General features: G+C 46.4%; 1 protein-coding gene across 2 annotated transcripts in view; it reads right to left on the bottom strand.

The window, feature by feature from the left end:
• The window catches only part of Itga9 (integrin subunit alpha 9), a 301,616-nt gene that overhangs the window by 126,665 nt on the left and 150,256 nt on the right, over positions 1-24,695 (bottom strand). For both annotated transcript variants that reach the window (XM_076577318.1, XM_042282053.2), the window contains one exon: positions 7,629-7,778. In XM_076577318.1, the coding sequence (XP_076433433.1) occupies positions 7,629-7,778 (150 nt within the window). The remainder of the gene's footprint in view (positions 1-7,628; positions 7,779-24,695) is intronic.

The following is a 24,695-nucleotide window of genomic DNA, read 5'->3' as shown; positions in this document are numbered from 1 at the left end:
CACCAAGGTAAGAAGAGGATATGGTGTGTGCAGATATCTAAGGTGAGAAGAGGGTGTGGGGTGTGCAGATGTCTAGGGTGAGAAGAAAGGACGGCCCTGTGTGCTTTAGGGCAAGGATAAAGCTGAAGGCATCCTCAACAAGCTGGTAGAACTTAAGCTTGAAGGTCCAGTGCGAGTATGGCCCTACTTAGGCATTTGAATTGACTTTATATTGATAATTACATTCTCTCCCTTTTAGAGTCACCCTCTCAATCTTAGAATGTTGGTCCTCAAAACCCAGGCCCACTTCTAGTTATGTGTCTTTCTCTTTACAGGCAAGTGAGGTAGATCTGGGCTGCTCCATCAACAGATGTGTATTTATTATAAACTTGGAATTGGCCATTGATTGAACCTTTGTTAGTGTGTCTAGAGACAGATTGTGACTCAAGGTCTATTTTCCCTGATACACATGTGAGCTACTCAAGCTTTGTCTCATAAACTCTTTTTATCCCCAGGTACACCCTTGATTGAAATGAGCCTTTTAAAAATTTATTTGTTTTTTTAATGAGCTTTTTATAGACAGCATGGGATGCCCTATGGGTATGGGAAGAGATGGGATCACAGGTGTGACTGGGAAGAAGTGTGGATGTATTACTTTACATGGGGAGTATTACTTTAACTATGTAAAGATGTGTTCCATTTGTTTATGCTGCATTTGTTTAAAGATGTAAAGCTGTGCTGCTTTCCCTGCCGAAGGCACCTGATTGGTCTAATAAAAAGCTGAATGGCCAATAGCTAGGCAGTAGAGGGATAGGCGGGGCTGTCAGGCAGAGCAAATAAGTAATAGGAGGCGTTTAGGAGGGAAAGGAGAGGGGAAGAGAGAGAGAGAGAGAGAGAGAGAGAGAGAGAGAGAGAGAGAGAGAAAGAAAGAAGAGAATGAGGGAGAAAGAGGGCCAAGCAGCCAGCCACAGAGGAAGCAGGAAAGTAGGACATACAGAATGAAAGGTAAAAAGCCCTGAAGCAAAATGTAGATGAAGAAAAAAAACAGGTCAAATTAAGTTATAAGAGCTTGTGGGACAAGTATAAGATAAGCCCGAATATTCATAACTAATAATAAATCTCTATGTCTTGATTTGGGAGCTGGTTGGTAGTCCAAGAAAGCCTGCTACAGGAAGAAGTGGGGATAAGAAAGGGTGGGTATGAAAAGGGGTGGGATCAGAGGTGGCAATTGGAAGAGGCAGGAACTGAGGAGAGAATGTGATCTTAATCCATCCTGTGACAAACTTCAAGTTTTGGGTCCTGTCCTCCTGCCTCTCTCAGGCCAACTCTCCCATGCCCTAACCCCCCTTGGACAGACCTCTCACATTTTACAGTGGAAACAAGTGAGCACCATGAGACTTCCTAATTTATGGCGAAAGAGCCATAGATGGAACCTGCTTCAGTGGAGATGAGGGCATTTTTCAAGACTCTACACAGAATGTCTCCCCTCATGCTCCTTACAATGACATACAACAGTTCCTCCCATAGAGAAGCACAAGCCAATGACAGCTTCCCCGCCATCCAGCAGGGTCTGTGGCTACAGCGAAAGTTGTACTATGTGACTTCCAAGCCAACTCCATAAACAGCAACAGAGCTTTCTCCTAGTTATTTGTTCTTGGAACTTAGCTGCTCTGAGCCAAGGAAACTTCAGATTTCTGTAAGGGGTTCTCATGTGATCAAGCTATCATGGGAGTGGGGCTCTTAGGGACCTCAGAGCCCCTAATGGGAAACCAGCAGACATGAACTCCATGCAGAGAGATGAGGTGGCCTGACCAAGGCCTGCCAAATGGAAAATTCATGAGCAAATTTACCATTTCCCCAATTTTTCTCTCTGTTATTGATTTTTAGTTTCATTCCATTGTGGTCAGAAAAGATATTTGGTATGATTTCAAGCTTTGTTAAGATTCATGATTTGTTAAGATTTATATTTTCATGTGCATGCTATCCTGAAAAACATTCCTTGTGCATTGGAGAAGAGAACGCCATCTTCTGCTGTTGGGTAGAATATCTGTGCACATCTATGGGTCTACTGGTCTACAGTGCTCTTCGGCCCTTGTTTCTTTGTTGGTTGTGTGGTTTGAATGAGAATGGCCCCATAGGCCATCTGAATGTTTGGTTCCCAGGTGGTGGACTGTTTAGGAAGGATTAGGAGGTGTGGCCTTGTTGGAGGAGGTGTGTTACTGAGGATGGGCTTTGAGGTTTCAAAAGCCCACAACAGTTCCTGGCTCCATCTCTTTCCATCTAGTGCATGAGGATCAGGTTTAAGCTCTCAGCTACTGCTCCAGTGCCATACCTGCCTGTCCGCTGCCATGATTCCTGCCATGGTGGTCACAGACTCACCCTCTGACACTGTAAGCAAGCCCCCAGTTAAATGCTTTCTTTTTTAAGTTGCCTTGATTGTGTTGTTTTGTTCCAGCAATGGGACAGTGACTAAGACAGAAGTCTGCTGTGTGGGGCTCTACCCACTGCTGAAAGAAAGGCACCAGGACTGAGTTTGCATTACTGTTGAGGTCTCCTTTCAGATCTGCCAATACTTGTTTTACATGTGTGACTTTGTGGTGTTGGGAGCTTACACATTGGCACCGCGTCTGCTATGTTAATACTATATAAAGACCTTTGCCCTTTGTAGACAGCTCTTGCCCTTAAAGTCTACTTCAAGTTCACTGTGTGAGCTACTCTGGCTTTCTTTTGGTTAATATTCAACACACATTTTTTTTCTGCTCCTGAGTACACTCCACCAGAAGTGAGCTTCTGGTAGACAGTTGGACTTTCTGTGTATGTTTTACACATTCCATCATTTTATATCTCTTTCTTTGCAGGAATTTAGTCTATTTACAGCAATTAAAGATAAGGTCACTGTATTTGATTAACATGTGCACAAGTGTGTGTGTGTGTGTATGTGTGTGTACATGGGTGTATGTATGTTCACATGTATGTGCATGTGGACATACATGCACCTTGAAGAGTTGGCTGTATTCCCATGCTTAGTACAGCCCTGCTCACAACAGTGACAATATGGGAACAACCCACCAACAGGTAAATTAAAGAAGAAATGGTGCAACACACAGATATTCCTCAACTTCCTGAGTGGTTTCCCACGTAGCCATAGATTTAATCATCTATTACCAACCTAATAGTCTTCCTTAAGTCAGTGTGGTGGTTTCAAAGAAAATGGTCCCCAGAGGGTGTGGCACTATTAGGAGGTGTGGCCTTGTTGGAGTAGGTGTGGTCTTGTTGGAGGAAGTGTGTCACTCTGGAGGCGGGCTTTGAGGCCTCATATATGCTCAAGCCACGCCCAGTGAGACAGACCACTTCCTGTTGCCTGCAAGATGTATTCTCAGCTCTAGCACCATGTCTGCCTGCACACTACCATGATGCACCATGATGGTAAGGGACTGTTGAACCTTTGAACTGTAGGCCATCCCAATTAAATGTTTTCCTTTAAGAGAGTCTGTGGTCATGGTGTCTCTTCACAGCAACAGAAACCCTACAACAGTCGGAAACACTGAAGACAAGAGGTGGGATGTGCAATTTAAAACCCTGGCTGAATCAAGCCCCTTAGTAAATTGGGAAAGCAGTTGCTTTAAAAGTAAAATGAAATGTGATGTACAATTAAATCAAGAGACCTGTGCCGAACACTAAGGAGTGAGTGGTATATGTGTACGTGCATGGTACACACACACACACACACACACACACACACACACACACACACATCCTGTGGTGGAAGTCACTGGAATTGCACAGTATACACTGGCCAAGGAGGGATTCCCAGAGGGAGCTCCCAGCATATCCCATTTCATTAAACAGCCTTGCAGAATGACATAGGCTTTTGTTCCTTTACAAGGGCTCTTTCAATGGAGACACTAGGCCAGGTTTTGAGGTAAGTGTTGGGAAATTAATAGCTAATTCGAGAAGACAGATATCTGTGTTCATTGGGCTCTACTCTAGTGGGGGAGATATACAAATGACTGGACAGAATCCACTGTGGTGGGACTCATGGAAGGTGCAGACAGGCAGCTGAGTTGGGGGAGCTGAGAGATGGTTCTCTGAGGTAGCAACATTCAGGCTGAAACCTCAAACATAAAGGGTGGCCTTGAGAGATGAGCAGTGTGGAAAGCTTCACAGAAGAGGGGGCAGCAGGGCCCAAGGCCAGACGAGCCTGGTAGGTGTGAGGATGGCTGGAATGTAGTGTGTAGGTGACCCTGGAGAGTGCTGGCGAATCAGGGCATCATCTTGAGGGTCCTGGGACTCTAAGAGGAAAGCTGTGGCAGGGTTCTTCAGGGACACAGGTGTGAGTCACAGGCTAGGTGACGAGCTGCATGGCCAGGCCAGGAGGAGGGGTTGGCCTGGAGCACAGAGTGCAGGGAACGGAGCACTGTTTATGTATTACTTGAACTCTCGGTGACAGAGCTGGTTCCTGAGTTCTGGTTAAAATCAGCTCTGCTTCCTGGAGTGGCCCTAGCTAGCAGGCCATTGTTCTTCCCTTTGAACAGAGCCATGAACAGAGCCAACATCTGGAAGACACATGCAGGGGTGGTGGAGATCTTTAAATGACTCGATGGTGTTGTTTTTCATAATCAGGTAAAGAAGAATAAGCAAGAACTGCTTCCCTAGAAAGCGTCTCAGGCTCCTGGACAATCCTTCCAATCTAAGAACAATATTTTTCTTCTGTTTTAATTTCAACCAGAGAATGAGATGGTTGAAAAATGTAAGACTGCCCCTCCACCACACCCACCCCATACGAGTCTGTCCGAAGGGAAAGCACGTTACCTTCCTCCGTTCATCTTGGTCTTGGTGATTATTTCTGTCTCTAGAAAGCATACCGATGTGATGACTTGATTTACCAGACCAATGTGTTATCCCACAGAATTCCTGCCCCCACAGGTAAGGATTGCTATCACCACGGCTCCTTTCTGGCCCCATTCCCCTCTCACAGGCCAACTGCTACTCTTTGCTCTTTTCCCTCTGCGGGTCCCAAACTAGCTGCGTCAGGATCAGCGGTCAGCTTATTAAAACACACGCTGGCCTATTTCTGATTTAGTTTCTCATTTAGTGTGTCTACGTGGGTCCAAGATTTTTCTTTTCCCTTGTCAATGTTAATTTTCACTTGTGCAGGCACACTCATGTGTGGGGTGGGTAGGGATGCTCGCATGTGGAGGACAGTCATCCTCGATTGCTTTTATACCTTATTCATGGAAGCAGCGTGTCTTAATCAAACCCAGAGCTTGCTGATATGGCCAGTCTCTCCAGTCAGCCTGCTCTGGGGATCCCCTCCCCACCTTCTCATGCTTGTGTGGCAAGCTCTTTAACCACTGAATCATCTTCTCTACTTTCAAATTTTCTTACATGATCCCAAGATCAGCTGGGGTTGCTGGCACAGGGGCTGCTGAGGCCAGTATTCTCTTCCTGACCTCTGCAATCTTAAGTAATGAACAGCTATTTTTTGTTTCATTGGGTTCTGCAATCTCTCTTGGCTTACCAATGTAAAAGCGCTATTCAGAGATTAGGTTATTAAGAGAACTGTCATTCTTTTACGTCCACCTAGTCAATCTGATGGCATCTGTGCTTTATACTGTTACTCTGACTATGGCTTGGCGGCCGAGACTGAAGCCTGTAAGTAGTGTTCATGTTGTTGTATCTACAGGTTTCCACAGTAGGGCCCAGGTCATTGTCTTGACTATACGGCCTCCACAGGGGCCAAGCTGAATCCAGGAATATGTGACTTTAACTTAACAGAGAATCTAGTTAACAGAGAGTTGTCTACTATCTAGGTCTTTTTTTTACTCATACTCACCTATTTACTCCAAATCCCAGTTTAATATGCCTTATATTTGAACCATGGCATTATTAGGTATGTTGCTTGTTAAGGTTTTTATTATTTGTGTGTGTGTGTGTGTGTGTGTGTGTGTGTGTGTGTGTGTGTACATGGGTGCAGGTGCTCTTGGAGGGCAGGAGAGGGGGACCGATTCCCTGGAGCTAGAGTTGTGAGCCACACAGAGTGGGCATTGGGAAGCAAACACCTTCAACTCTGAGAGAGCTTCTACAGTCTCAGATAGGGTGCAGTGACAGCCATCTGTAATCCCCACACTTGAGAGGCTAAGGCAGGAAGACTACAAGTTCAAGGCAGGTTGTGCTACATAGTAAGTCTGGAGGTCAGTCTGGACTATACAACAGGACCCTGTATCAAAAAACAAAATCAAAATTCATAATCTCTTTTATCCTCTGAATAACGGTTTGCCTTCTAATATTCTGTTTATTTTCATTCCAATTGGCCTTTCTCTTTCATGTCCACATTGCCTCTAAACTCAGCTTTTCTTGTTTGCTAATTCATGCTAAGGGTAAAAATCACTGATTTGTAGGTCTATAGATACATTTAGGTGGAAGGCTGGCTAGAAGGCTGGAAATAGGGTTTCCTTTGGGAAGACTGGCTCACACTCATGCCTCAAACAGTTTATTCAACTCTTCAGCCACAATGAATCAACTGTCTGCCTTACTGCTAATTCATATATATGCCTGCTAATTAATGAACATGGAGTGATCAAGAAGGACATTTTGATACCAATCTTTCCCTTTATCCCTGGCCAGGTTGGATCCTGACTGTCCTAGTCCGTGAAGGTTTTAAGACGCTCTTCAGGAAAGAAGATCCCCTTCAGTGCTCGGCCCTGTAGGAATGAGGGTCAGGTCCAGGGAAATTCTGTTCAGAGCTAGCAACATACTAACTCGAGTTAGCAACTCTCTCCCTGGTCAGTACAGAGTCTTGACAAATGCAAAGGTCACTGAGATGAATCCTAACACTCCAAATGCCGACGTCTACAATACAAGCATGAACAGATTTCTTTTTTTTTTAGGACAGCAAGATTTATATTTAGAGAACAGAGCAATGCTTGGACTAGAGATTTATTACTAAATTTATAGAATTTGCCATGAATGTCTGTTTGTCCCTTGTGTGTCTGTCCCTGTGGAGGTCAGAAAAGGGCATCAGATCATCTGGAACAGGAGTTATAGGCAGCTGTGAGGCGCTGTGTGGGTGCTGGGAATTGAACCCAGGTCCTCCACAAGAGCAGCCAGTGCTCTCAACAGCTGAGCCATCTCTCCAGGCCCCAGAGCGTCTGATTCTTAATACAGAAACCATTTTACTGTCCTCTCCTCTCCTCCTTGGTTTCTTTGTAGCTCACCTTAAGGCTAGCCCTGCACTCTGCCCCACGTAGACATCCTGGGTCCTTCTGACTCTTCCTTCATTTCCCAAGTTCTGAGTCTAAGTGACCAGCAAGGCTTGCAGGCCACCTTCTTACTTGTACTTTAAAAGGGAGGCTCATGTCTTTAAAAAAAAAAAGGAAGCCTTGCCCAAAATGTGTGTGTATGTGTGTGTGTGTGTGTGTGTGTGTGTGTGTGTGTGTGTGTGTGTGTGTGTATAAACAGAGAAAACCAGTTGAGTGCTGAGCATGCATGCATACTCTCCCCCCTCCCCCCCCCCCATCTATCTCTTCTCCACAGTGATGGGCTGTATCCTAAAATGGAGGGCTACAATGAACCCTTGCTCCCCTAAGTTGCTCTCTGCCAGGATATTTTATCACAGGGACAGAAACAAAACCAGAACGGATTCTAACCTGATTCTTCTGGGCGATCTTTTGTCCCTTCTTCCAGCGCAGCACTGGTGTCAGATGTGGCAGCTCCCGCTCCTCATCGCCAGTCACGTGCACACCCAGGCTGTAGGCGGCTTCAAACACGATGGGGCTGATGACATCCTGGACCCTCCGCTGCAAGCGCAAACAAGAAGAGCATTAATGCTGAGCATCTGCGATGCTGGGCAGCATTCTGCTGTTCACAAAGACCGGCCTGCCACACCGCTCACCTCAGGTGGCCCTCACAACCATCCTCACAGCTAAGGCTTCACTGCTTTTGTCTTGTAGGCAAGGTAAGGGAGGCCCAGGGCAAACACCAGCTTGTCCTGGTCTCTGTGGACAGGCAGGGATTTCTCAGGCTACCTTGTGTGGTGCTAAATCATCTACTCCAGAGCATATGGAAGACATTATCTAACTCGTCATCCTTGTGTGCGTAGATGCCAGTTGGTACCTGGGACAGCATCTGTGTTCGATGCTCACCCTTTACTTGCACGAGGTGTGGATGACCAAAGCTCTTTTGCACTGAGATGGCAATTTTGTGTCAGGGCAGGGGATCCAACAACACTGATGTGTATGGTGTCTGCAGCGGGCTAGCCATCAGTGGAGTCAAAGGCAAGCTTCGTGCTCATTCTTCTAGAACCCAAGGATTTCAAGGCCCCCAGAATGGTCGACTGGTAGCCACAAGAGGGGCAGGAAAGCTGTGTGAGGTACCTTTTCTGTTGCTGTGATAAAACACTACAACCCAGGAAACTCATAGAAGGAAGAGTTTATTGGGACTCTGGTTCCAGAGGGCAAGAGTCCGTCATGGTAGGGAAGCATTCAGCAAGCAGCAGGAACAGGAAGCTGGAAACGCAGACCTTCAACCCAAAGCAGGAAGGAGCATGATGGACAGGGGTGAGGGAGAGAACTGCAAGCGGTGGAAACTTGTGAATCTCAAAGCCCACTTCCTGTGACACACTTCCTCCAGCAAGGCTGCGCCTTCTAAACTTTTCCAAACACTATCGCCGCCGCTGCCTAGAGACCAGTGTTCAAATGCTGGAGCCTACGGGGACATTCTCATTCCCATCACTTGGGGAGGGAGGAGACGAGGAGACGAGTGGTCTAACAAGATGCCAGGTCCACGCTATGGCTTCTAGGGATGAACAACACACTCCTTACCCACCATCACACAGGAAAGGAACAAGGGAGGTACAAGACTCAGTTCCACAGGACACAGGCCTGGTAAGGACCCTGTTCTTTTCAACTTCCAAGTTCATGGTCTTTCTGCATAATGGCACTGCCTCTGGGTGACTCTAGGCCCCACACCCTCATAGGTGAGAAGTAGAGGCAAGAGCTGGTCAGTAGTCTTGCATCAAGGGCCAGCACATTATCTGGGGTGGTCTACCTTAACATAGCAAGGCTAAGAAGGTCATCACCCACAATCAAACCCTCTGCTCTGTAACCATCATGGAGAGCACAGGGGTGTGGCGCAGGGAACTGAGAAACACCTTATAAAGAACAAGAGAAGCTGGCCAGGCAGCAGATGTCACCTACCCTAGGAGGCCTGAACACACAGCCCATGAATTCACATTATTCTCTATGAAGTTTGGAGGAGTTAGGATTGGGGTCTCATCGTGTTTAAAATGGTAGAAAGTTCCAAATGTCTCAGGAAGCACCCAGAAGAGAGCTTTCTCCAATGCTCTATGACAGCCCATCTCCTCCTTGGGGACAGCTGGGGACAGACTCTCGCCCAGCAGGGGAGAAAACAGGCCAAGCATCTTGGCTCTCAAACTTCACTGCCATCTCTGTGCTCAGCAGGCACCCTAGGCAATGTCTGTGTCCTTTGTAAGGATGCCCAACTTGTGACTACAAGGATGACCAATTACCCCATTTGGATGAAAATATGCCTTAGAAGTGAAGGGATGTCGCCAACCTACAGACTATAGCAGAGTTCTCAGGATAGGCCTTGTTTCTCAGGATGGTATTTGGGTTCCCTGGAAGTGGAGCAGTCTGGATTACAAGAGGGGGGTGCCCCAAAATAAAGCAAGGTTAAACAGCATCTTACTGTTTTGTTTGTCAATTATGTTCTCACTTAATTGTGTCTGAGAAATGGGGAGCAGTCCCAGGTTTAATGGGCCACGGCACCCCATGTTTTCTCCCAGGTCTCCTCGTAATAAGGTGTTGAGTGCAGCACATTCAGAGGTGCTGGGTGCTATAAACTTCCTGGCACAGTTCTGGGAAGGAGTCAGGGGTGCTGAGTAGGATAGATGGGAGGCAGATGTGGCAGATGTGAGGTAGGGTGTGGAGGACACAGCAAAGGGACACAGGCGATATCAAAGGCTGACGCCTGGACAAGAAGCAGATGATGCACATTTGTGTCCAGTAAAGCATCCACCTGGGAAAAGATTCAGTTCTGCAGCCTAACAAAAATACAGGACCTCCGCAGCAGAGTGATGGAGGTACCTTAGACAAAGGGTTTCTAGAAAGTTCTCTGGAACTCTTCATCTTAGAACAGAACTTTAAGATTTGAGATCTTTCCAGGAGCAAGCCACGTACCTAGGATCCAGATTCCTCCAGCCTGCTGGCTCTAACCAGAATTCAAAGATGGTAGATGGTACGGAGAAAGACGGACGAACAGATGCCAAATTCACACATTTGCAAACAATTCTCTGTGTTTCTTTGAGGCTTGTTAACTCTTTCAGGGTCTTACACCAAATATTTTATGTTATAGTAAGTCCACAATGACACTGTTATTCTGGGCCCAGGGGAAGAGGAGAGTCGGGGAGGGGCAGCAGTCACTTCCTGTTTCTTGACTGCCATGTATATTCCAGAGTCTTCCCCAAGCTGAGCTGACCTCGTTCTACTTAATCCTCACACCACGTGGTGGGTAGATTTCTGCTCGGCTTTTACAGAGAAGGTAACTGAGACTCAGGAGCTCAAACAAATTGTTCCTCCATCCCAAAGCTCATTACGTGGTAGAACCAGACTTCTCAGAACCAGAAGCAAAAGGAATTTCCTTGGTGTCCATTAAATGCCTTGGTTGCTGTTGTGTTGAGGGTCTCACTGTGTAGCTGGTTCGGGCTGGATTTAAGTGTGTTACATAGTACAGTCTGACCCCAACCCGGTGATGCTCCTGCCTCAGTAGCCTGAATGCCGCGATCACAGATGGGTATGTGCAAATGCTTCCCTCATAAAGTTCTACTTAAAAACCATTTCGATCACATCGGGTTCAGTGACTCTTTAAAAAATGCCTTGTTCAGGGGCTTAGGAGATGATTTGATGGAGAAACTGCTCATCCTACAACCCTGAGAACCTGAGTTTGGGTTCCCAGCACCCACATAAGATTGGCATGTTGATGTGCACTTGCAACCTCAGTGCAGCGGAGGTGCAGGCAGGTAGATCCCGTGGGCTTGATGGCAACACAGCCTAGGCAAAATGCCAAGCTGTAAGTTCAGGATCAAGAGATCCTGTGGTCCTTCATGTTCCTGCTTCATAGAAGAAGCTGCCAGACATTCTACAGGAAACAGGGAGAAGCGGCTGATGAACTTCCAGAATGGGCAGAACAATCCTTAAAATATCCTGCTTCACTGAAAGCTATGCCAGAGACTCTAGGCTTGTAGGCTGAAGATAGATGCCCCAATGCTACAGAGGAACTTTGGATGACTGTCCAGGAAGCCAGATGTCTCTGCCATTTCTAGAATTATGGAAGTTGCTTGCAATAAACTTCCTGTTACTCAGGTAATATTATATCCTTCTGGGGTCCTTGATGGAGTTGGAGACTAGATAGTTAGAGTTTTCCTTAGCCATGATAAAAGATAAATTAGATATAAAACTTTAGACTCATAAAAATAGGATAAATGATAGAATATTTTCTTTAATTTTGCCAAATACAAATAGACTAGATATTGTACCTGTAATTCTTGCTTGATAATTGTTTTGTTATATATAATTTTACTTTGTTAAAGTTAAAACCTTCCTTTTTGATTAGACAGAAAAGGGGAAGTGTTGTGGGATGTCTTTCTGCATGCTGTGAATATGTGTGGCTCCCACTGGATAATAAACAAAGCTGTTTTGGCCTATGGCAAGCTTACAGCCAGATGGGAAATCCAAGCAGAGATACAGAGAGAAGAAGGGTGGAGTTGAGAGAGACTTGAACTCACTACCTACGGAGCAACAAGATATCAGCAGACCAGTAGTAACTCCATGGGCATGTGGCAACACTTAGATTAATAGAAATGGGTTAAGTTATAATAGCTAGCTAGCAAGAAGCTTCAGCCATAGGCCATATAGCTTGTAATTAATATAAGCCTCTGAGTAATTATTTTATAAGCAGCTCTGGGACCGTGGGTGAGAGAGATTCGTCTGGACCTCGGGGCCAGAGAAACTTGTGGCTACAATCTTGTCTCAAAAGGAAGGTAGAGGATGATAGAGGAAGACACTCCCACTAGACTCTGGCTTCCATAGGCCCTTGCATGGGCAAGCATCCCTCCCCCCCCCACACACATGAACACAAGCACACCCCCCCACACACAACTTCTCTTCTCGTCAAAAAGATGAATGAATAATTGGTAGCTAGGAAACAAGGACATGGAGTGGTGGTGTTTCTAAGTGTGTGACTGCATACACAGTGACTGCCACGGAAAAGGACCTTAGTCATGTGTGAGTTTGGACCATGAATACAAGAGGACATCTAGGTGGACAGTCTCTGGCAGCAGCTGCATGAGTCTACTTTAATTAATGAGTTTGGAGAGCAGCTTCTTATTTCATGTTGTAGTAGCTTGGAGCAGCCGGGAACTCAAACCACATTGTGTGGTGGGCAGAAGCAGAAGAGGGTGCTGTGCCTGAAGCTTAGCCCCTCCCCTTGCCGGGCGGCCCCTTCCCCTGCCGGGCGGCCCCTCCCCCTGCCGGGCAGCCCCTCCCCCTGCCGGGCGGCCCCTCCCACTGCTGGGCGGCCCCTCCCACTGCTGGGCAGCCCCTCCCCCTGCTGGGCTGCTCTGCTCCAAGCCGCAGCAGAGGGAAAGCAGCGGGCTGTTTGGGGGTTTCCCCATCATTTTTGGAAGTTCTGCTTCCTTCTGTTCAGCACCACATTAAGTGAAGGAACTGGCCCGGATAGAAGTCTGTGGCTCTGGCACATCACCACAGTGGCTCAAATTTTACTGCTTAAAAAGTCACTGCTACAAGCTGAATTTTATTATTATTTTTTTCCTTTTCCTTTTTCTTTTCTTTTGAGACAAGGTTTGTATATATCCCAGACCGGCCTCAAATGTAGTCAGAGATAACCTGGAACTCCAGACCATTTTGCCTCCACTTCCAGAGTGCTGGGATTACAGGTGTGTGTCCCCACACTAGGCTACAAAGAGAAACCTCTTAAATTGAACACATATTTAGTAGAGAGGCCAGAATCTACCTTTTCCCGATAAAGGCATCAGGAGTCTCCTACTTTGAAAACAGAAGGCATGCTCATGGAGGACACCCAGGCTGGTGGCTGACCTGGCCATGGCTGGCGTTTTTATAGGGAATGTAACACATGCTCCATTTGAAATTTATTGGGTGCTTACTTTCTGCCAGGCAGTGTGCTGGGTGGCAGGGAGACAGACATGAAAGACCTGGAGGGAATTAACAGTTTCAGAGGGAGAAGCCGAGCTATGACAATGTCATACAGCATGCACCTGGACAGAGGTGGCTCCAGGACACACAGGAAATTCACACCTGATTCTTACAGGCCTGGCACGCTTCCCAGAAGAGTGACGCCTGGGCTGAGCAGAAAGACAGAAGGACAGGTGCCAGAGGGCAGGTGTAAGGCTCAGCTGGTACAGCAGGCGGTGCACAGAAGGCTTAGAGGTGTTAATGGACCACATAGACTTACAGACACAGAAAAGTCGTGCTGAATGGCAGGCCCAGGCAGGGAGGCCCATGCAGAAGTCCATCTCAGGTGTCCGCCCTTAAGGCTGAGGAAACCCCTCTCTAAAAGCTGGGGAGCTCAGGGACAAGTTAACCTGACGCTGCAGGCTGTGTTCTGGAAGATCTTTCTATCTGCAGCATGAAGGCATGGATGACAGCTGGGTCGGGAAGAGCCTGGGAAGGTGACGACCAAGGGTTTTAGACAAAAAGATGACCACCTGCCACCGTGGGTGGCCCGCAGCCAGGACCCAGCAGAGGGCCAGAGCCAGGGGAACCCCTTTGCTGGCCTAAAGAGGACACACATTGCTGTCTGGGAGGAGCCGAGAGTAACTTGGTTCTCACTCCAGGGCCCAAAGCAAGCTGGGTTTGATCGCCGTGGCACCAGCTGGCTAGCCACGTGACTTGGAAATCTACCCGAGAGCTGCTTCTCCCCCACTGGAAAAAAATAAAATTGAAGCAACTCAGTTTTTTCCTTGCTTAGCTCACAGTGGCAACAAATTAAATAAAAACGGGAAGGGCTGGCCTCACTTTAAATAGCAAATAACACAGAAGTTCAGCAAATAGGCAGTTAGCATTAAGTCAGATGAAATCCGCTCAGTGCGTTTTGTTGTTGCTGCTTTTTTTTTTGAGACCTCAATTTCTTTTCTTTTTCAAACATGTGATTTTTCTGCCTCCTCCATCCTGTATCCTCGTGTGTTCTCCGAGTCTAACCCTTTCCACTTCTCCTATGCTGGCCTCACAGACACTCTAAATTAAGAAATCCTCACAAGCAGAGTATGCTCCTTCCATGTGTCTACTCACAAAACAGCCAGACTACCTCATGACGCTTTCCTCAGACCACATTGACTGCATCACCCAGTGACATCACAGCCTTCCTGGTGGGCGTGAGAACGCTTTGCAATATTCCTACAATGGCAAAAGAAAGTATCCTCCTCTGTGTGATGCTATCAGAATGACTGCTAAGGTGTTAGATTTCAAAATTCTCATAAGCATGGAGGCTGGTTTAAAGGAAACAAAGGATTTTCCACCTCCAGGAATGGTGGAGTAACTTACTAAAACTATCTCCACTAACGAATGGAGAGGATGGACACACATAAGCACATGCTTGTGGTGTGTGTGTGTGTGTGTGTGTGTGTGTGTGTGTGTGTGTGTTTAAAACACTGGTTTTAAACTATCAAGGAACTATTGAAATAATCAGTCCTGAGATCATAGCTCACATCATCTGCAGACACAGCAGGAGAGAGGACCTGTGACCTGAAAGCTAAGTCAACAAGAATGGGAGGGAAGGGAAGAGAAAACTCAGAAATGAACCCAAGAGGCATTCAGGAGGCAGGAAAAGGTGTAACATTTATAATTATATAGTATGCCGAGCATAATAGTGTAATAATGGTGTATCATACATGAACAGTAAGTGGCAGCTAATGCTAATTTTTAAAGTATCTTTGATAAGAAAAATTGTAAGACTTCAATCCTATTACCAGAGAGAAAAAAACTCTAGTAGACTGAAGTTTGGAGGTTGGGGGTGTGGATACCAGGGCTGAGTGAAGAGTGACTGAAGAATACAGAATTTCTCCTGTGGTAATAAAAATATTCTAAAACTGTGAGGAAAGCTGTAGAACTATGGAAACATTGAAACTAAACCATACACACACACACACACACCCCACACATATACACACTCTCTCTTTGCGATGGCTAATTGTGATTGCCAACTTGAGTGGATTTAGAATTACCTAGAAACATACCTCTGAACATGTCTTTTTTTTTTTTTTTTTTTTTTTTGGTTTTTTTTTTGGTTTTTTTGAGACAGGGTTTCTCTGTAGCTTTGGAGCCTGTCCTGGAACTCACTCTGCAGACCAGGCTGGTCTCGAACTCACAGAGATCCACCTGCCTCTACCTCCTGAGTGCTGGGATTAAAGGCATGTGCCACCACCGCCCAGATGAACATGTCTTTGAGAGTGACCCTAGAGGAGTTTATCTGTGCAGGGAAGATTTGCCCAGAATGTGGGTGGCACCATCTCCTAGGCTGGCATTCCAAAGAAAATCAAAAGGAGACAAATTAAGAGTCAGCTTTCATCTCTTTCTGTTTCCGATCTATTGAGAAATAAGGAGAGAGAAGTCCTGGTCATGGGCTGTTTTGACTACAGAGCTGCAGTTGCTATACTGTACGCTGTGATGGACTGTATTGTCTTGAACTATATAAGCCCAAGTAAACCCCATCCCTTAAGTTCCTTCTTCTCAGGCATTTGGTTACAGCAGTGAGAAAAGTCTGTCTTGGTTACTTTTCCACTGCTGTGACAAAACATCAAGACCAAGGCAACTTGTAAAAGAAAGTGTTTAATCAGGCTTATGATTTCAGAGGGTCAGAGTCCATGATGGCGAAAGTAAAGGCATGGCGGTAGGAACAGCCGAGAGCTCACATCTTGATCCACATGTAGGAGACAAGAGTCCTGTGACACACTGACACAGCTCCTCCCATAAGGCAGGCCCTCCCGATCCTTCCCAAACAGGTCCACCAATGGGGGCTAAGTATTCAAATGGATGAGACTTAGGGGGCATCTGATTCAAACCTCTACAGTCACTAATACAACACTTTAAATGACTGAAATATGTAACATGAATTAAGCCTCAATAAATCTGCTACCAAAATTTTTAATGGAAAAAATGCCAACAATCCCCCTGCCCTAAGTGAGTCTTTATCAGGATATATGCACAGAGCAAGCTCCACTTTCCATTTTATGAGAAAATAAACTGAAGCCAAGCATGGTTTCATTTGCAGACCTATAAATTAGATGATGAACAGGCAAAATTAAAAACCATAAAGTAAATTCTATAAATAATTTTAAACAGAATGTGATGAAAAGCACCACTGACTGTAACAGTCTCCCAGGACAAGATTTACATTGGGGAGAGACTTTATCATCGGAAGGATTCAGTTATAAACATCAGCCAGTTAGAGCTCCTTAAACAGCTGAATTCAAAGGACCACAGAAATCCTGTCACAAGATCAGGAAGCGGTGAGCAAGTCAGACATCTTGTTCCTGAGGTTTTAATTAAAGTCATTATCCTTTTGTGCACAGCACATCCCACTAACAGACAGCATCATTAGTCTGACATATGTGAGTCCTTCAGCAAGCAGCCGTGCTCAGAAAGTACAAGAGAGCATCAAGTCGCCTCCAATTAACATACTTGCATAAATAGCTCTATTCACATAAGAGAACCACACACACTACAGATGATGAAACCAGCAACTAGCTGGGGACTTGGGAATCTGTTCATGTTATGGTGCCCCGCCCCACCCCACCCCTGTTCATGTGTTTGAACAGTTGGCTCTCAGCTAGTAGCGCTCGCTGTTTTGGGAAGGACCTATCTGGAGGAAGTATGGATGGATCTTGAAGTTTATAAGTACACCCTCCACCCTACTTCAAGTCCCTACATCTGGTACCATGAAACCAGCTACCGCACATGCCACAGCCATGCCTTCCCTGCCGCGATGACTATACTTTCAAAACATGAGCAAAAGTAAATCCTTCCTCATGTCGCTTCTTGTCCAGTATTTGGTGAAGCAACAAGAAAAGGCAGAAACAGTTTGCTTCGGTGTCAGAGTGTACAGAGAGGGAGGGGTGCCTGGCTTTGGGAAGGGGATCTCAGCTCTGCTGTGGGCTTCCCTGGTTTCCTGAACAGTACTGAGAGCAGTCCTGTCTGAAAGGATGGGAAGCAGTGTCTGCTGGCGTGCGGCATCCAGGGCTGAGCTGGAGGGAGGAGTGTGGCGTGCATGAGTGGTACACACTGCAGGATGCTTTGGTTGACCTTCAAGAGAGCATCAGTGGCCTCATGCCAACACTTGGGTTTTGTGTCCCTGGTTCCATATGAGGCACAGGGAAGCAGAGAAGAGGCAAAGAGGAGATGTGTGAGCAAAAACCAGTGACGCAGAGGAGAAGTGACCAGCGAGAACTGGGGACCATCGAGGGAGGGTAGTTTCTGATCCATCGGGGATAGGAACAGAAGTGTCGGGAATCCTTGGATGGAGTCAGGGAGTGGGCCAGTGCTCTAATACTTGTCAAGGACCAGCATCTGGAAACCACAGAAATGCCACATAGACATGCTGACCCACTTCTAATTCCAGCCTTGGTAGGGGATCCCCAGAGAAAGCAGGAGAGCAGGACTAGCTACATCTGTTGGCTCTGGGTTTGATTGAGAGACCCTGCCTCAAGGAAAAAGGTGGAAGAACAATTGAGGATGATTCCTGACATTACCCTCAGGATCCCACATATACACATACTCGGACATGCTGTGGGAGGTCTGTATGTCAAATTGCTCTGATTGGTCAATTAATAAAACACTGGTTGGCCAGTGGCCAGGCAGGAAGTAGGTGGGACAAGGAGAGAGGAGAATTCTGGGAAGCGGAAGGCTGAGGCAGGGAGACACTGCCAGCCGCTGCCGCCATGACTAGCATGTGAAGTCGCCGGTAAGCCACCAGCCTCGTGGCAAGGTATAGATTTATGGAAATGGATTAATTTAAGCTATAAGAACAGTTAGCAAGAAGCCTGCCACGGCCATACAGTTTGTAAGCAATATAAGTCTCTGTGTTTACTTGGTTGGGTCTGAGTGGCTGTGGGATTGGTGGGTGACAAAGATTTGTCCTGACTGTGGGCAAGGCCGGAAAACTCTAGCTACACGCACTCACACCTATATGCATGTGCACATACAGATGCACACATACACAATGTAATGAATAACAAAGTAATCCTTGGAAAGGAGGTGGTCCTGGGAGGGAAACAAAAGTTTGCAAGGACCACAAGGCTTTGGTCTGGGTCTGTTCACTTACTATCTCTGAACCTGCCTTGTATGGAAAATGGATTGAGAGAATCAACTTTGCATGACTTTGTGAAGAAGAGACACAGTTGGGTGTGGTAGCACAGCCTTGTAATCCCAGCTATTTAGGAAGCTGAGACAGTAAGATTGAAAGTTCAAAGCCAGCCTGGGTAACTTAGTAAGACAGTGTTTGGGAGTTTTAAAAAGTGGTATGGAGGTGACGCACAGTAGCAGGTTTAATCTCCAGGGTTGGAAAAATAAACAGGGGTGAAAAGCAAGAGAGAACGAGACACAGTGTGTATGGAAGACGAGATCCTGGCATCAGGAAACTGAGTGGCAACACCATGATCACCACTTGGGAAAGAGCCTTGCAGAGCAAGACCACAAGGTGAGGGAAAGGGAGCGACAAAGGGCAGACACAAGGGAAAAGTGGCCTTACATTCCACAGCCAAGTCACAGATGATTGAGGGAAGCACTCAGGAAAGAGCCCCACGAGCAATCAGAGTGACTGACAGGGTACAAGAGAGTGCTAGCGGGCTCTTCACAGAGCCGCTGCAGCCCGCTGCACTCTGGATTCCAGCTGCTCTAACTGATGCCACTGCCTGTGCCTTTGAACACTCCCCCCTTGGGTACGGGAATGGCTGAACATTAGTGGGTGTCACTTCTGTGATTCTGCTGCATCATATGACAGAGACACAGGGGGGTCACAGGTGTAATTAAAGTCCTGAACCAGTTAGACCGAGTTAATCAAATGGATGGTGATCTGGGTGGCCCTCTTTAGATGGCCCCTCACACAGTCTCTTGCTGATCTTGAAGAAGCAAGTTGTCATGGTTTCTATAGTAACCACAAATGGATTCCACTACAACCACAGAAGCCTGGAGGATGGCCTTCCAGGTTCCACCAAAGACCTGCCCCAAACCTTGGCTGCAGCCTCGAAAGACCTAAGGCAGAGGATCAAGCTATGCTGTGCCCAGATCCTGGACCACAGACGCTGCGAGATAACACACATGTGTTGTTTTACCTTGTGTTGGAAAACTAATGCATGCCCAGGCTCCCCGGGCAGGGGATGCAAACATAAAAACCCAGGCCCTTCTTCTTTGGGTAGGATAAGCTGTACACCAGAGCACTCCCGTGGGGTTTGGGTGGGGCTTGACTCAAAATTCTCACTCAACCCTCTCTTCCTTCCCTCCCCTATTCTGTCTCCCTCCTCTCAACAGTACTCTCCTAATAAATCTCAGACCCAAATCCCCATATTTCAGCCTCTGCTTCTGGGAAACAGGTTGCAGAATACCATGGAATAAGTCCCATCTTAAGCCTGATGGTTTAAATATCCTAAAGAGCAGAGAAAAGCTAGATAAAGTGTGAGGGTGACCTTTGTTAGAGCTAGCCACTCAGGAAGTGTGTGTGTGTGTGTGTGTGTGTGTGTGTGCATGAGAGGGGAAGAAGGGGAGAGAGGGGGAGGGAGAGAGAGAGAGAGGGAGGGAGAGAGAGAGAAAGAGAGAGGGAGAGAGAGAGAGAGAGAGAGAGAGAGAGAGAGAGAGAGAGAGAGAGAGAGGAGGGTGGAGACTGACAAAGGGAGAAATTTGTAAAGAAAACAGCAGGCAGGACTTAGCTATGCAAGAATGAACAATGGACAATGAACCCTCAAACCCAAGGAGTTACAACACACCAAGTAAATGATGGACTTTTGGTTTCATTGTTGTTAACCACAATTCTAGCCTAAGTCAGAGATTATTAACCTAGCAGGGGAAATCAGGAGGTCTGTGACGCTGTGTAGAGGGGGGAAATGCTTATTTTTTAAATCAACTTTTCACAAAAACTTGGCATTTTTCTTTCATCAAAAAATGTACACAGCTTGAGAAGTATTATAAAGACCTAAGCCCTCCATCAGTGGATATTTCAAAGACTTAACACATGATGTTAAAACTGAAGATACGTTGAAGTATTGTTTATGTTTAACAGTTCAGGGTTACAGATCTTGGCTGAGGAGATAGCTCAGTCAGGTTTTGAGTTCAATTCTCAGAACCCAGGGGATTGAAAGAAAGAAAAGAAGGAAGGAAGGGGAGGAGGGACAGAGGGAGGGAGGGAGGAAAGGAGGGGGGAAGGGAGGGAGAAAGGAAGACAGGAGGCTAGGGGTGGTCCCACATGCTTTTAATCCTAGCATCTAAGATGGGTGGATTCCCAGGGCTGGCCAGCCTTGTCTACTTGATGAGTTCCAAACCAATGAGAGATCTTGTCTCAAAACAATCCCAAAAATGCACAGCATCTGGGGAACACCACCTGATGCCCTCTGGTACATGCACCACCCACCACACGAACATGCACACACATGTAAACACCAGCAATTTCAGGCATTATTATTACATTACTAAAAAGAACCTAGATGACCATATTACAAATGTGGTCTAATAATTTTTATTTGCATTTTAATTTGCTTCTCAATATAACTGGATTTCTCTATGGTTCCATGTATGGTAAGTGCAATTAAAACATCCTTCTGGGAAGGGATTTATATGCATCTCCCAATTCCCCACAGGGTTTGTGACAGAATCAGTGAAGAGCTTCTGCCTTAATGAAGGAAGATGATGAGAGGCCAGTCTCTGGCTTCTGAAATGCTTAAAATGCTTTAGAGATGCAGAGACAAGCACTGTGGTGCTTTAGTCTTCTGGGGACATGGAAACAAACTGGTCTCAGCAGTTAAAATATCCCATCCATTACATTTTATGACAGGCTCAGGGCCTGGGCAGAAAAATCACCCTGAACCCCTGCGGTTTTAAGAATTTGGTCCCAAATAGATGTTTCAGGGCTGGATGTAGTGAAGCCGCTTGGACGCAGGGAATTATAATCAAGCATCTGCTTCGCTGTGTGAGCCCGCAGGAGGGGCAGGGCAGGCTGGAGGATGCTGGCATCTTTTACAGAAGGGATCCTGACCCCTGGGGCAAGCCTGCTGCTTCATGATCCCAGAGAAGGTAACCAGAAAACTGAGACACTTTCCCTAGCCCTCGGTGGTGTGCAGAAATCCTGAACCATGACGAAACGCAGGGAAAGGCAAATACTGACTTCACAGAATTTCTGGTACTCAAGCCACAGTGAGCTTGTCTGCTCAGCTTGGGGCCCAGTGAACCTGGACCACTGTTCTGTGTGACTTACTGCTTAGAGTGAAGACAGAAGCTCCAGACAAACCTGCCATAAAACAAGGTCATCAAAATTCCAAGCATCTCATCAAAGGAGGCACACTGAGGTCTGTTCTTGTGCCATTCCGTTTCCTCTGGCTTTCGAGGACTCGCCAATGGGTGCAAGACCCAATGGACCTTTTTTTCTTTGTCCTCATCTTTCTTGACTCCTATCCATCCTTCTCAGGGTTGAATCTCTCCTTCAAGCTCATCATCCCTGACTAGCCCTGATGTCACCCCTCCTGCCCCTGATGTCCCTTCTCCTTCTGGGGTGGCAACTCAGTAGATTTCCCCTCCAGGCACAAGCCCAGTTCACGTTCATCTCAGCATGCCCAGCTTTGATCATGGTGCATGGAACGAAGTGTCAGCTCAATAAACACTTGGTCAGACAAGCTGTAGTGGACAGTCATCTAGTTGTGAGTCACTGGCAAATTCTGAGCGCACTCTTCCTAAAAAAGGCAGATTCAACAGATCTTACATACGTAATCAATTTATAATATATTGATAAACCTTTTGCTGACCACTACCTGAAGCTTTATCTCCTTGTGCACCTCGATATCTTTCTGGAGTTGAGAAATCCATGTCTCCACGTAGATTTTCTATTCAAACCCTCTTCCTTGCTAACCCTGGCAACTTATAGCAGTTTTTAAGGTCATGTCATATCTAGCCACAAACCTTTAGTCCTAAGTGCCAGGTACCACTTTTTACTCACTCACCCCCAGCTTGGGGCTTTACCAGGAGTCCTGGCTAGTTTTGTGTCACCTTTATACAAACGAGAATCATCAGAGAGGAGGGAACCTCAACTGAGAAAATGCCTCCATAAAATCTGGCTGTGGGCAAGCCTGTAGGGAATTTTCTTAATTAGTGATTTGTGGGGGAGGACCCAGCCCATAATGGTGGTGCCACCCATGGGGTTGTTGGCCCTCGGTGCTATAAGAAAGCAGGCTGAGCAAGCCATGAGGAATAAGTCAGTAAGCAGCGCCATCCATGGGCTCTGCTCCTGCCTTTGCGTCCCTTCCCTGTTTGAGTTCCTGTCCTGGCTTCCTTCAATGATGAGCAGTAATGTAAAAGTGTAAGCCAAATAAGTCCTTTCCTCCCCGAGTTGCTTACTGGTCATGGTGTTTCATCACAACAATGGTAATCTTAACTAGAACGGAAATTATTACAAAGAGTCGGGTATTGCTGTGACAGACCTGATCATGCGGTCTTGGGGAGGATTGTGGAAGGTCTTTGGAACTTTGGGTTATAAGATCCACTGAGTGTTCATAGCTTGGTGAGCTGTTCAATGAGAGCTTGGAAGATAAGTGTTTTGAGAGAAATGAAGATGATGGAGGCCTGGCTTGTAAAGTTTCAGAGGGAAGCAAAGACTCGACCAGGCTGTTTGTATGAGGAGTAGGCTGTGATTGACAAAAGGCCAGAACCACTGGAGTGAAACTTTGTGTTACTGGAACATCTTCGGCTGGTTAACTGGAGCTGAAAAATTAGTGGTGATTAAGAAGAGACCAGCACTTCCATGACCTACACTGTCAGGTCTCATGTAGTTGGAGTTACAGACAGTTGTGTGCTGGAAACCAAACTCAGGTTCTCTGGAAGAGTAGCAAGTGCTCTTAACCCCTGAGCCATCTCTCCAGCCTGATCCCAAACCACCTTTGCTCATAAGGATGATTGTGTAGTCACCAATGCCTGTCTAACATGCTCATCCATAGATTCTGTGAGCATGGTAAATGGCTGCTGTTTTATACTCATCAACTTGGGGATGGCTTGTTACTCAGTAGTACATAGCTAAAAGTCTCATATTTTGTGGCAAATTTATTTGACAGTGTCACGGGTTGGGGGACACGTTATTCTCCTTGACAAGTATCCTGCACTGTGTTTAACCCAACATGTTCACAGGGGCTAAACTACTCTCACTGAGCCACTCAATAAATGCTCAGTTCAGAAGGTGCTCTGAGCAGGGCAGAGTTTCCACAGCCAGCCTCACAGAGACATTACTTTTCGTTTTTCTTCAGATAAGACAAGATTTACTTGTAAATAATTCCAATCCAAACCTAAAAAGTGCAAAGCATTGTAAGAATCCAGAGGAAGAAGAAATCCTTCTCTGCTAAAGGACAAGGGGGTGCGCAGAATCAGGAAATGTGTCAGGGTGTGGGTGGGCGTGGGCATAAGGGCGGGTAGGTGTGTGGCCCTCCTAGAGGGACAGAGCAAGACAAACACCCATGTCATAAGATGGGCGCAGGAAGAACCGGTCTTGCTGTTCTAGCCAACACTTTGTTTCTGCGTGGATAAAAACCCACCCCCTGCTTTGTGGTGAGTCCCACGTCTGGGAGGTGTCAGCATATACCTCAGGGCAACAATGCCTCTGGTCAGAATGTGAGGTTTAGCATCTACCACACCACTCCCACCCGGGGACTGAATTACAGCCTCCGCTTCCAGGGCCACCCTAATCTGAAAACCTCAAAGAAACAAAAAACCTCTCTAGTTTTCTCAAATACACCATGTGAGAGTTGGTCCTTTTACTGCCTAGAACAGCACTGAAGTCTCAACTTGATGTCACAGAAAAGCACAATAAAAGCCTTTAACTGGACTAGAGAAAAGGCTCCAATATTTTACTGTGGTTCTCTCCACACCAAGGACAAAGTCATCTACGAGGGTTCACAAATCCTGATGGGGTCTTGAGGGCAACTGTGTAAGACGCATTATACAATTCAATGAACTGCCCAGAGTCTGCAAACCGACACTTTACATACGACTACATCCAAGGACGTCTGTCTTCCTGGGTTGGGTCATTTCCTATAAGTTTTAGTTTTTCCCTCCTCCTCCTCCCTCCTCCCCTGGCTCCTCTCCCTCCTCCTCCTTCCCCATTTCCCCCCATCCCCTCCTCTCTTCATTCCTTCCCTGCCATTGCCCCTCCCCCTCCACATCCCTTCTCTCTTCCTCCCTGCGTCAATATCCAAACATGTCTTTTCCATTAGCAAAACAGCTAACTTTAGGGTCTTGAAAAAATGATTTATGATCTATTTCATCTTAACCTTTTAAGTGGGCAAATTAATAACACTTCTCATATTGGAATGGGAAACACAAATGACCAAGGCTTTTATGATGAATCTACCCTCTCTAACCAAGGGAAATCTGGCTGTCCTCTTTCAAGGCATACTGTGAAAACATAACTGATACACACAGTCC

Source organism: Peromyscus maniculatus, chromosome 7, assembly GCF_049852395.1.
Source record: "Peromyscus maniculatus bairdii isolate BWxNUB_F1_BW_parent chromosome 7, HU_Pman_BW_mat_3.1, whole genome shotgun sequence".
Taxonomy (NCBI): domain Eukaryota; kingdom Metazoa; phylum Chordata; class Mammalia; order Rodentia; family Cricetidae; genus Peromyscus; species Peromyscus maniculatus.
This window is presented reverse-complemented; position numbering and strand designations above follow the sequence as displayed.